We start from the raw sequence: 13800 nt of genomic DNA, 5'->3' as shown, positions 1-13800 counted from the left end.
AGATGAGACCAACATGGAGCTCTTTGGCATCAACTCAACTCGCCGTGTTTGGAGGAGGAGGAATGCTGCCTATGACCCCAAGAACACCATCCTCACAGTCAAACATGGAGGTGGAAACATTATGCTTTGGGGGTGTTTTTCTGCTAAGGGGACAGGACAACTTCACCGCATCAAAGGGACGATGGACGGGGCCATGTACCGTCAAGTCTTGGGTGAGAAGCTCCTTCCCTCAGCCAGGGCATTGAAAATGGGTCGTGGATGGGTATTCCAGCATGACAATGACCCAAAACACACGGCCAAGGCAACAAAGGAGTGGCACAAGAAGAAGCACATTAAGGTCCTGGAGTGGCCTAGCCAGTCTCCAGACCTTAATCCCATAGAAAATCTGTGGAGGGAGCTGAAGGTTCGAGTTGCCAGACGTCAGCCTCGAAACCTTAATGACTTGGAGAAGATCTGCAAAGAGGAGTGCGACAAAATCCCTCCTGAGATGTGTGCAAACCTGGTGGCCAACTACAAGAAACGTCTGACCTCTGTGCTTGCCAACAAGGGTTTTGCCACCAAGTCATGTTTTGCAGAGGGGGTCAAATACATATTTCCCTCATTAAAATGCAAATCAATTTATAACATTTTTGACACGCGTTTTCCTGGATTTTCTTGTTGTTATTCTGTCTCTCACTGTTCAAATAAATCTACCATTAAAATTATAGAATGATCATTTCTTTGTCAGTGGGCAAACGTACTAAATCAGCAGGGGATCAAATACTTTTTTCCCCTCACTGTATATATTAATGCATTCCTCCATGTCGAACAGCCACTAATCTGACGGCGGGGACGGTGTATGAGGTGGCAGTGTGGGCACATACCACTGATGGAGACAGTCCCACTGCCCTGACACGCCTAGAGACAGTAGGAATACAGCCTGCACAACCACTGCTCAAAGCCCGGGCGCTCAATCAAACCGCTGTGGACTGCAGCTGGACTGGACCCCAGGCACAGGTATACACACACACACACACACACACACACACACACACACACACACACACACACATTTATAATCCTTGTGAAAACCTTCCATTGACATGATTATTAATGCTGTGCTACATTTAAATCTAACCTTAACCTCAGTAATCAATAGGAAACCTTTTGGCTCTTTTTAAACAAAAAATCAAAGTGCAAAACCGTCAGATTTTCCTATTCTTGTGGGGACATTTGGTCTCCACCAAGATCTAAAAACATGCCCACGCACAAGCAGAGCTTGGTGGTGTTGCTTAGAGCCAAATAATTTTATAGAAATGTCGTTTGAGAATATAAGCAACACAAATCCCCTCTGTCACATGGAGCTTATAGATATTGTTTTTGAGCTTTCCATATATCGGCAAAAAGAGAATTCTGGGGTATGCGCTGATTCACATAAAGCAGCTTTCACTTAATCCTCAGTTTCAAAACATTGAGATGCTGTTTTTCATCGCGCTAAGCTCAGCAATGAGAGCAGCACAAAACTGAGAAGCCGTGGGGTTGTCCAAAGTTCACAGGTTTTGCATGTCTCTCTTCAAGTGTATCTCGGCAGGCAGAGTTCTGCATGCTTAATAAATTGAAAGGAAGAGCGCTGCAGCTATAGAAACAGTGATTTTTCTTGCTTTTTTTTTTTTTTTTTTTAACAGCTTAAGCTAAATAATCTGATTTTCTGTTGCTTCTATGTATTTTTTAAAAATTTTTTATATTTGTTATTTAGCCATGGAAATGGTATATCTCTGATCAAATTCATATTTTCAAATTAAGCCATGTAAATATAGCCATTGCCAAGGACTGCGATTAGCTGCTGCCCAGCACTGGCTTGGGCTATTCTTTTAGGTCACATGATCATCCTGAAGTATCATAGTTAAATCATAGTCTAGAATCAGGAATAGGCCAGAAGAAAGGGATATATATATATATATATATATATATATATATGCATGTATTTTTATATGTGTGTGTGTGTGTGTGTATATATATATATACACATACACACATATATATATATATATATATATATATATATATATATATATATATATATATATGTATATGTGTGTATGTGTGTGTGTGTGTGTGTGTAATGTATGTATGTGTGTGTTTTTATTTCTTCCTGTTGTTTTATTCACTAACCCTTCACTACTTATTAGGATAATCTCCGCTTAATAAAATAGCCAATATATTTAAAGATATCTCTACAAGTCCTAGGTTCAGCCTTTTAAAGAACGAGGACTTTTTTTTTTAAGATCTCGCCTCTGAAAGCAAGTGCATCTCTTTCTGCTGAGGCCACTGCTTTTTATTTGGCCAGGAAGATATTTCGAGCTAGTTACCACGACAACACAAATGAAAACCCAGTGCAGTAGAATGATGTGTGTGGTGGCGTGGGAAAACCTGTCAGATTCCGGCAAAGACCCTAAAAAAAGCCTAGATAAATCAGATTTTGTCCAACATACTTTAACTCCTCAACTTTATGTAAATATATGACGATCCTATTTTAGTTTAGGAGCTGTAGATTTTTAAAAATCATATAGTAGAAAATGTCAAAATTGCACCATGTGAACAGCTATATGTAGTAATGACTGTGTGTGTGTGTGTGTGTGTGTGTGTGTGTGTGTATAGATGTATGGTGTGTTCTATGCCACCTCCTTCCTGGATCTTTACCGCCGGCCGCGCAGTGTGAACAGCACCAGCACCAGCATAACAGTCACCGTGGACAGCGATGAGCAGTATCTCTTCCTTGTAAGAGAGTACCCTTACCCTCACTTGGGATTTTAGGCATGCTTGAAATAGCATGTCATATGCACAGAGGTGTTGAGTTAGTGTATGTTTTACAGGTGCGGGTGATCTCACCGTATCTGGGCCCTCCGTCAGAATCGGCTGTAGTGAAGATGATCCCTAACGAAAGGCTTCCTCCACGCAACCTGCATAAAGTCCAAGTGGATAAAATACAGGCCATACTGAAATGGCAGCCACCATACGACTCCCCCAGCACTCCTCTGGTAAGAATATGAATACACCTCTATCATTTTTGACATTGAAGGGAAGTAAATGTGTGCTGGTGGTTAGCATGTAGCATCATAGCTGGGTGTCTCGGTTGTGTGCAGACGTATGTAGTGCATTTGAGGGACACGGTGCGGAAGACGGAGCGTGATTATAAAGTCACCACTCAGAACAACACAGTGGAGTACAGCCTTAAGGGACTGGAGCCTGGCGGTCGCTACAGTATCACCGTCCGACTCCGCAACATGACCAAGGAGGCCAGTTACACTCTTAACACAGGTACCCAAAACACAACAACCTTCAAAACCCAACACGACCCTCATTCAGTCAGTTTGGACCCAGCATAACTCTCAGCACCAATGGAACCCAGTGTAGTCTCACTGCCTATTGGAGCTTCACATGCTACTTAATGCTTGTAAGAGCCCAACATGCTTTTCAGTGAGAGCCAAGCATACCTTTCAATACAAGCCTAGCATGTCTCCAAATAACTGTTACAGCTCAAAATATCTCTCAGTGCCCCTTAAAGCCCAGTCTGGCTCTTAATGCCTATTAAAAACCAACACTCCTCTCATGACCGATTAGAACCCGTCATGCCTCTGATGGATATTGAGAGGAACCCAGCATGCCCCTCAATGCTCATTAGAGCCCAACATGCCTCTGGAAGCCTATAAACACCTAAATGTCTATCATTGCCAGATAGAGCCCAAAACGCCACTCGATGGCTGATGGAGCCCAGTGTGGCCCTCAGAACCCATTATAACTCATCACAACTCTCAGTTCCTATTAGTACCCAGGATGCCTTTTAATAGCCATGATGATGATGATGATGATGATGATAATAATAATAATTCCTTATATAACTCTTTTCTAGGCCCTCAAAAGGGGGAGGGGGTGTGGTCTCCTCAACCACCACCAGTGTGTAGCATCCACCTGAATGGATGATGTGACGGCAGCCATAGTGTGCCAGAATGCCCACCACACACCAGCTATTGGTGGAGAGGAGAGTGATATAGCCAATTCAAGGATGGAGATTATTAGGGGGCCATGATGGATCAGGGCCAATAGGGGAATTTCAAATGATAGCAAAAACATCTCTCAATGCCTATTATATTCAAATACAGCTCTTAAATGCACATTAGAGCCCACCAGAGCGATTAGAGGCCACTATAGGACATGGTTCTCATGCCCGCCACAGTTCTCAGAACCATTTAAATCCCAAAATACTGTAGTGTCTAATTATTAACACTGTCAACCCAGGTAGCCAGGTCTTAAACTCTATTAGAACTTGACATAACTTCAACACCAGCTGTCACTCTCTTTGCAGACCTGATGCTGCAGAGGCTCCATGACTATCAATCCCACCTTAGTGTAGGGGAAATGGGTCTGTTTATACAGGAAGCTCAAGAAATGTTACCTGCTTCACTGTAAATTTAACCAGTCTCATTAGACAGTCAATCTCATAAAATATGTTCACATTATATTTTAGCATTTTTAAGTTTAATTAGAAATGGTAAGTCCAACTTATTATAACCTCGATTTTCAACTGAAAGAACTAATCAGTGGCTTTTGGTTTCTGAAGGATTAGTTTTGAATAGTTTGGCTTCTTGCACTATCAAAGTGATAACCAAGACAAGGCAACAAAAATGAGTTGAAAACACAGTGAAATGAAGAAACAATAATCAACTATGTAGGAAAAGAATGTGTGTGTGTGTGAGAGAGAGAGAATGAGTGGAGAAAGAGAGGTGTGTGTGTGCGTGTGTATAGTGAGTGGGTACGTGTGTGTATATGTGAGCAATCGAACACTCTGTCCTAGAGCTCACTTATAAGTGTGCATGTTCTCACTGAGCATTGAAAACTATGCGCAACAATCGTAAACAGTACTGTTGTTTCCTGCCCAAATGTCCAAAGTTCTTTAGTTCATAGCACATACAAGAGAAATGCTGCCTTGAGATCCTTGTCTTAAGCCTTTGTGCGTTTTGAATGATTGCAAAGCGATGCATTGAGATGAGGCGTCCACTTGCGTGCAGTTTGTGGATGGGTTTGTCCTGGTCTGGCTCTGAATAAATGGTAGCGCAGTGCGTTTAGAACCATTTGTTTTCATGCATACATGGATCAGACCTTGGTGATGCGATTCAGGCAACTTTATCACACATGGAGGTCTGGCTGTCCAGTAAAGTTGCACAAAAAGGGAAGCCAAGCAAATGCGATATTGCTGGGTGGGATTTGTCTTCGCAGCAAGGCCCGACTGTAAGAAAAAGACTGCTGATGAGAGCGGTGTTCTCTCTTGGTTGCCACATCATGCAGCGAGCAACCAGAGAGAGGTGAGATTTCATTTCTTTGAGGTCCGTCTGCGAGAGGGTCAGACCAGAGAGTGAGAGTGGGTCCTTTTGATATTTTACAGACGCATCATATCTGGTGTTGCTGTGAATCTGTAGGTGCTTATTACCTAATACTTATTCTTTAAGTCAGCCTGGTAGTGAAATCTGAATCATTTGACAGGAACAGTAAAAGTAATGTAGGCTGCCATTATAACAGATCTGCTCTACCACTGGGGCAGTGGCTTAACTGCAGGTTTGGGTTCAAGCTCCAGCAGCGCCAAGCTGCCCTTGAGCAAGGCCCTTAACCATCTCTGCTCCATGAGCGACGTATAATAGCTGACCCTGTGCTCTGACCCCTGCTTCGTAACAAGCTGGGTTATGCGGAAAAATTAAGGCTTCTTCTTCTACTCTGTCTCTCCTACAGTTCCTCTACCTCCACCCGATGCTCTCAAGATCATCACCGAGCAAGACCATGTGTTCCTGTTCTGGAAGAGCTTGGCCGTGAAGGAGCGGAGTTTCAACGAGAGTCGTGTACGAACCCTCACCCGCCCTCACACACACCCTACTCCCTCCATACAGACTCCTCATTCCTGCAATGCTAATAGTCTTTCTGCGACTGTGATCAACAGGGCTATGAAGTGTCCGTGTACGACAGTGTAAGTAACTCCACAACATCGCTGGGAAACACCACAGAGACCTTCTTCAGGATCAGTAATCTGCTGGTGGGCCACAACTACACATTCTCAGTGCGTGCTTGCTGCTTGGTGAACGGCCAACTGTGCGGTGAAGCGGCGGTGTTGCTGTACGATGAGCTGGGGAGTGCCGGAGCAGGTACACGCTCACACATGCACAAACATGCCAGCCCTCAACTTGCTGCTCTTTATTATTGTGTGCAGTGATGTAGGCTTTAGGATCAATTGGTGTACTTGAAGAGACAGACAGGCAGGAGACACGTCATTTTTTAGTTTCTTGTATTGAGTTTGATTATCTTGATGGAGCGTACTTTGAAAAGGTGCCATGCATAAATTGTTGCATATGTACTGAATTTGTTTGGTCATGTGTGGCAAAGTTCTCGCATTTCTGCAACTTGAATAAAATATCTGCTCCAATCTCTTTCCTGGCCTCTGTAAGCAGGAGCAAAAACAAATAATGTGGAGCATAAACATCCAACAGTTTAGAGCGATCAGACATCTCGACTAACATTTTGCAAAATGTGTGAGGAAAAATAAGGAATTTCAAGGCACTCATTTCCAGACCTGGGAATTTAACAAACATTTTTTTTTTTGGGGGGGGGGGGGGGGGGTTGTTCTGCTGTTATATTAAGACAAGATACCACAGTTTAGAGTTTACACACAGTAAAAAAATCTTGGGGTGTTCTTTTAACCCAACCACTGGTACACTTTATTGGGTGTATTGTGGGTTACACATATTGTGGAACTTAGTTGGGTTATTTGTTTCATTATTGGGTTATTTCAGTTAGATATCCGGGTTTCATGATGGAATTTAAAACTTTAAACCGTCCAGCTTTTAACTTCCTGAGTTGATTTCCAGCCTGCTGCTTTCCTTTTAAAATAAAGTTAGCCTTAACTTACATCTCCCATATTATTGGATGTTTTCAAATGTCCACTGGTTTTATATTATTATACCATGGTCTGTCTGAATACTCGATTCTGATTGGCTGTAAGGTGTGCACTCAAACCATTGAGCTCACAGGTAGTTCCAGTCAGTTTAATCACCGCTGCCTATGAACAACTGTAACCATAGTAACATACAGTTACAGTTGCATTCAGTAGTTAAAGTCACATCTTCATTATTAGTAGAGACACGGCAGATGCAGGTAATTCACACTTGCGCGCTCTCTCTCTCTCTCTCTCTCTCTCTCTCTCTCTCTCTCTCTCTCTCTCTCTCTCTCTCTCTCTCTCCTCTCTAATAACTATTTATTATAATTAATTCAAATAAATGTAATCTTATTGCACTAATTTATCTCTGTGTATGATTTAGAGTGGACAGAATTCTAGATTTAACAACCCGTATATGAAACAACTAATGAAAATTAACTGTTATTTTTATCCTTTCAGTCAAATTTTGTACTGCAAACATCAATGACATCTTTAACTTGTCAATGCCGGCAAGTGACCATGGTATAAGCAGGATAATGGGGGCAGTGGTGGCTTTGCGGTTAAGGCTCTGGGTTACTGACAGGAAAGTCGGGGGTTCAAGCCCCGGCGCTGCCAAGCTGCCACCGTTGGGCCCTTGAGCAAGGTCTTTTACCCTCTCTGCTCTAGGGGCGCTGTATCATAGCTGACCCTGCGCTCTGACCCCAGCTTCCTGACATGCTGGGGTATGCAAAGAAAACAGTTTCACTGTGCTGTAATGTATATGTGATCAATTATTATTATTATTATTATTATTATTATTATTATTATTATTATTATTATTATCATCATCATCATCATTTATCATTATACTCCACAGCTAGGTGTGCGTTACACAATTTTAACGCACTCCGCAGAGGTTCTCTGGCTCTAAGTCAAACAAGCCATGTATTATCCTTTACACAAATTTCTAAACTCCTCCCAGTTAGTTTTCTAAAGTTAAAACAACCCCCCATAAAAAAACAGACATTACTTTTTGCTATAATACGGTGTTCTTCAAAATTTAGAGCAAAATATGGCGACTATTTTCCATAAAAGTTACAGTTGCACCATTATGAACCATAATAAATGAAGTTCTTTATATACCAATTCCATTTGTTAAGGGTAGTAACGTTACTACAGTTACTTACAATAAAGCAGCAAATTTCATGTTGCAATTTTTCTTCTTGCAATTAGCAGGACAACGGAATATAGAAAGTCAGGATACAGAAAGGTTAAATCTGTCTGTAAACAGGTCTGAAGTTTTTTATGAAGTAAAGGCAAGCTGGCATTCATGCCTAGGTATTTCACATGCACATGTTGAGGCGCTCTGTATTTGGAAGGAATATTTTGAGTTTCACAGTTTCTGCAGATCATCTTAGGAGAGGGATTTATACATCACTTAATGTTACAGCCTGAGAAACCAAGCGAGACCAAATGAGAGAGATTTAGTCAGCGCTTTATTATTCCCTGTTTGTTTACTGATTGTTTATTGTGTTTACTTGTTCTGTGTTAAGGTAATGAGTGTGTGTACGCTGTATGTACAGATTTGAGCAAAGAAGTTGAAATTGTCTTTATTGTTTAATCTATCGTTCAAAAAGTTCACAAAAATTCTCTGCTCTCATGGATGTCAACTGCAGACACAACATAAAATATATATCTTTGTTAAATATAGGTGTGCAACAATTACTGGCACCCTTATGAATCCTTATGAGAAAAATGTATTTGAAATATATTCCCATTGATATGTTTACAATTTTATTTAGTACATCTGGGAGACTAGGAACAGGAAATCAACCATGACTTCCTGTTTCCCAGGAGTATAAATATGAGGGAACACATACTCCAAATTCCCTTAGTCATTCATAACAATGGGTAAGACCAAGGAATATAGCTGTGATGTGCAGCAAAAGGTTGTTGAGCTTCACAAAAAGGGAAGTGTCTATAAGAAAATAGCACAAGCATTGAAAATGCCCATTTCCACCATCAGGGCAATAATTAAGAAGTTCCAGTCAACTGGAAATGCTACGAATCAACCTGGAATCGGACGTGTGTGTAAACTGTGTGTTTTTGGTTTTGTTTTTTGCAGGTCCCAGTGACTCAGCTGCTCGTTCAGGCCATTCAGGTGACACAGCAGCTGTGGTGGTGCCGGTTCTGTTCGTGCTGTTGCTGTGTGTGTGCGGAGGTCTCGTTGCTCTGTACGTGCGCCACCGCCGCCTGCAGCACAGCTTCACCGCCTTCGCCAACAGCCACTACAACTCACGCCTTGGCTCAGCCATCTTCTCCTCGGGAGATGAGCTTGGTAAGAGCAGTACACCCTCTGCTCACACTCATTCTCTCCCACACAAGACATCTACAATTCATGTCATGGTTTACAGGCTGTTTCTACTTACAGAAAGCAATCGATTCATTCATTACACTTTTTCATGACACAGTTTTAGAATTTTCAAATTTGGTTTGTATTTCGTTTACTGATGTGGCGTTTTGTTCCTCCTCCAAAAGGCGAGGACGACGAGGATGACCCCATGATTGGCGGCTTCGCAGACGATGTTCCCATGGTGATTGCATAGTTGCGTCATTGAGCCACTATGCCCTTTTCCTCCGACTCACTCTCCCCTCGTCTTCTGTTCGTCTCTCCTCCTTTTTCACATGTATCTGTGCAGTATACCTCCGCCCCAATTGGCTGATTCCACCCCCCCACCCCCCAATCTGGGATTTCAGGATTCAAAGAAAGAAAGAAGAAAACAAAGAAAGAAATATTTTTAAGAAAAAAAAATCTATGATGCACTTTTTCGGATGCGCAATAGCTTATTTTTTTATATATAATATATCATTTGTGGTTGACGGACCTTGTGGGAAGAGGAAAACAAAAGCGAGCAGAAGCAAGCCGTGAAGAGGTTTGTCAGCTGGGCTCAGTGGTCAGGGAACAGAGCCTGCAGTCCCACCATATCACAAACACACTGGAGCGTTGCATTCGCTTAAAAAGCTTAAATAAGCACCTATCAACTATCCACAAGAACATTCAAAATCAACAAAAAACTCAAACATATAAATGTACAAAGAAAAAAATGGACCAATGAATGGCAATTTTAAAAAAAATAAAAGAAAAAAAAGGGAAAGTGGTATTTAGGATGTTGACCTGAATTGCACAGAAATTGATAGTTATATATTCTTTTATTGTGTCACTTTGTCAGTAGACGTGTGTCTTTGCCCACAGTACATTGTTAACATTTTGATGTTCAGATCTGTTTCTCTTTTTAATGTGTCTACATATCTCTTCAGAGCCTGTATAGATGTGTTTTTCTGCTCGTGGAAAATGTGAACTCACCTTTTGTTTTTACGATAACTAGATTTCTTTTTTCAAAACCTTTCTAGCTATAATGCTGAATCACTGTAAGGCATTGAAGAATGATTGGCAGATTATCTTTTTATAATTTTTTTTTAAATAAGTTGTTCTCAGAGTATTCGGAGTGTTTTGGCCTCCAAAGCTGACACAAGTTCCCCCTGCTAAAAAAAAGCTTTTCCCAAAATTTAACATTTCAAAATGGCACTGATTTCTCTATACATTGTTTTATTGTTCGATTTTTTTGGGGGGGGGAATTATTATTATTATTATTATTATTTTACATTGAATTTTCATAAGTAATGGTGAAACTGTTACAATGCTCCCATTAGCTGTCATTTTAACAGTCTTTTGATGTTCTCAGGGAAGTGTGTGTGCGTATGTGTGTGCGCGCGTGTGTTAGGGCATGGTACCAGTGTTATCAGCCTGTGTAAGTGGTTAGGGTGTGTTTTTATCTCTGAGGCAGTCATGCAGCGCAGCAGCTTTGTCTTTACACGTCAGTCAAGACTTCATCGTCACATCTTGTGCCAAATGTACAAGAAAGCAGAGAGAATATAATATAATGATAATCTGACCGCGCTTTGAAGAGGTACGTTGGAATGGGAAAACCTGTTGAATCTCGTCGATATCGAGTACTGCTCGCAAGCCTTGTTTATGAATGTATTTTTGTTTATATGTATTTTTTGAGTTAATGTGGAAAACAATCACACTGATTACAAAGCCCACCTCTATTTTTCCCGAACTGTTCATTTTCACGTTGGAGTCAGGTACAGTCGGTACGGGTGGGCTGATTTATCCATTCACGTTATGTCTGCCTTCTGTAGTTACAATAACTCGGCTGTGATTTCACTTCTTCTTAAACTTCTACCATGTGTTGTGAAATATGTGTAACCCAACTACACTGTTTTTCTCTTTCGGCTGTAGACATGACTGCATAGATACACTTGCAGAATTGTACATCATTCCCAATGATCTAGTTTGATTTTCAGTTGCATAGTCTGCCACATATGCCTTATTATTAACAGTTTGAGTTGTGTGGTCATGTCTAGTCGATGGAAAAACTCGTTGGTTGTTGCCCAAACTATAAAAAGATGACTGCAACTTAGTGTCAGCTGTTTTGTTTTTCACTGAAGCACCTGGTTGAATTCTGAACCACTAATCCCCATCACTCAGTACGTCTTCGTGTGAAGTTTGCAATGTTGAAACCCACTGGTTTTTTGAAATAGGATGTTTACTTATGCACAGTAATGACATCCGGCACAGCCATGTTTTGATTTGATTCTGCTTGCCTGTGGAGGGTTTTGCAGACATGAATCTTGTGAAGAGGTACCGTCAGAGGTGTTTTAAGAACCACTTATGCGCAAATAAACACGTTGAAACTGACTCCTCTTGCTCCATGTGCTTAAATAATTATTTTCCCATAGTTCCCTGCAAAGCTTGTGTATGCTTTTCAATGGTAAACTGTGCAAAACTGCTTCATCTCAGCATTTCTAGGCTACGTCCCAAACCGTATACTACTCTACCGAATGGTATGTCAAAATACTGTTTGTGGTGGTGTACTATTTTGACATGCTATTCAGTCATATAGTGTGTGGTTTGGGATGTAGCTTGAAGGTTTTACCCTCAAGGAGTCTGGAGGGGAACGAAAGATGTTTAGGGTCATTCATGGTGAATGGCAAATTTGGAAAACTAGGCCAAGTGTTGCGAGATAAGAATAAATAAGAGGAAATGCAGCTGTTATTTGTTTCAGCTCATGTTCCTTGTGTTTATTCATGAGGTGGTGCTGCTTTTGGGCTGCAGTTGGACGTGTTTACAGAGGGCCAGCCTCCTCCTCCATTACAGCCTGTTCCCAGCTCTGTTTGTTTAAACTCGCCTGCCTTTATTTATTCTCACATGTCACACTCCCACCCGCAGCCCAGACATGGTGGCAGTATGTTAGTAAGATTGTAGTGAGTAGGATGCTTGATGGTTGTCACATCGCCATAGCTGAACTGATGGAGATGTGTCAATCAACAGATTCAGCACTGTGGATTCTGTTGTATCCTGTAACATATACTCTTTATGAGGGGGAAGTACATAAATGTACAGTAACTGTACTGAAAGGTAGCGCACGCGTGTGCGCACTTGAATATGACAAAAATTAGCACCCTCATTATAACCATCTAATAAACCTTTCTATAAGTATTCCAAATAGCTCAAACAGGAGACAGAAGAGTTGACAAATAATTCTTTTTTTTTTTATTTGGCTGAAGGATTTCATAGTGAGAGCTTTTTGTTTGTTTAGTTGAAAAACCTAATTACACATGTCCCCTTCAGAGGCAAATGAACCACATCTGTTAAAACACTCCAAAGCGAAAGGAACCAGCAGATGAGTTTGTGCATACAATTCACCTTCAGTGGCTCCAGCTTCGCTGTAGGTGGGAAAAGCAGCTCAGTAACCGCATGCAGTGAAAACTGTCATTAGAAAGGTCTTTAAAGCGATAATCACATTAACTCGTAGGAATAGAAAAAATCTTAGCCTATTTATTGTTACTAGGTTTTTCAGACTCCTCTCACTTTACAGTTATCTTTAACTGCAGTGTAGCCTATTGTGTAATATGTTACGGGTAGTGGGGGGGAGTTTTGTTCCGTAACACCCTCTGAGATGATGTACAAGAAGACCTGGCTTGTCAAGTTGACCACCATCAAAACCTCTGTCAAACTGGACAACCTGTTGGAGATAAGTGCATAAAAGCATCCTCACACATCTCCCTTTAAGAGATTTTTCAAACACATGGCTGGATCTGCGCTGAAATTGTCAGAAGAGGAACAGAGAACAAGGCAAAGCAACTCCATTAAAGATGCCTTCGATATTTGCCATCCCAGGAGCTTAACAGACTGTGTTAAGCCCTTCTTTATTTTCCATTTTCAAACAACAAATTCTCATGCCCATAACAATCTGCTGCCATTCCATGACCATTCACTATCCTTTTCTGCCATTTTCCTGGCTGCAAACACTCAACCATCTCATTTCATGCTCTAGATGGCGAACCCATTGGAGAGGGGGTCCATCACTCGGCTTACAGATCCCCTTTATGAGATGGTAGGGGCCACACATTAGAAAAAGACCCCATTCATCCTCATCAGTAGTCCATCATCAATAGTTCCTGGCTGGCCCTGGTTATAACATCACCACCCAACTATATACTGGCTGCACACCCTTTTGTGGTCCTGAACAACCACTGCATGCACACTAGAGTGGCTTAACTCACAACTAGGCAGGTGGGCATTGTTCTTTTGATTTAATTTGACCATCTCTTATAGTTCAGGGTCAAATGCCACAAAGGTGGATACTCTGTGGTGCAGAGAGAATCTTACAAAAAAAAGACTGACCACATACACTCTGAAACTTTCATTCTAGCCTCCATTATGTGGAAGTTTAACAAGGATTTTTTGTCCAGCGTAAGAGGTAGATGTTCAGAGGGAAACATCAACCACCACTCTTGTG

At 41.4% G+C, this 13800-nt stretch overlaps 1 protein-coding gene across 2 annotated transcripts in view; it reads left to right on the top strand.

Moving 5' to 3' along the window:
* The window catches only part of sorl1 (sortilin-related receptor, L(DLR class) A repeats containing), an 88923-nt gene extending 77227 nt beyond the window's left edge, over positions 1 to 11696 (top strand). For both annotated transcript variants that reach the window (XM_017490708.3, XM_017490707.3), the window contains exons 41-48: positions 812 to 996; positions 2638 to 2757; positions 2853 to 3017; positions 3123 to 3297; positions 5761 to 5867; positions 5966 to 6167; positions 9060 to 9272; positions 9473 to 11696. In XM_017490708.3, the coding sequence (XP_017346197.2) occupies positions 812 to 996; positions 2638 to 2757; positions 2853 to 3017; positions 3123 to 3297; positions 5761 to 5867; positions 5966 to 6167; positions 9060 to 9272; positions 9473 to 9540 (1235 nt within the window). In that variant the 3' untranslated portion in view covers positions 9541 to 11696. The remainder of the gene's footprint in view (positions 1 to 811; positions 997 to 2637; positions 2758 to 2852; positions 3018 to 3122; positions 3298 to 5760; positions 5868 to 5965; positions 6168 to 9059; positions 9273 to 9472) is intronic.
* The last annotated feature ends 2104 nt before the right edge of the window (positions 11697 to 13800 follow it).

The sequence above is a fragment of the Ictalurus punctatus genome, chromosome 17 (assembly GCF_001660625.3).
Source record: "Ictalurus punctatus breed USDA103 chromosome 17, Coco_2.0, whole genome shotgun sequence".
NCBI lineage: Eukaryota > Metazoa > Chordata > Actinopteri > Siluriformes > Ictaluridae > Ictalurus > Ictalurus punctatus.
The sequence above is the reverse complement of the archived record's forward strand: the minus strand, read 5'-3'. Positions and strand labels throughout refer to the sequence as shown.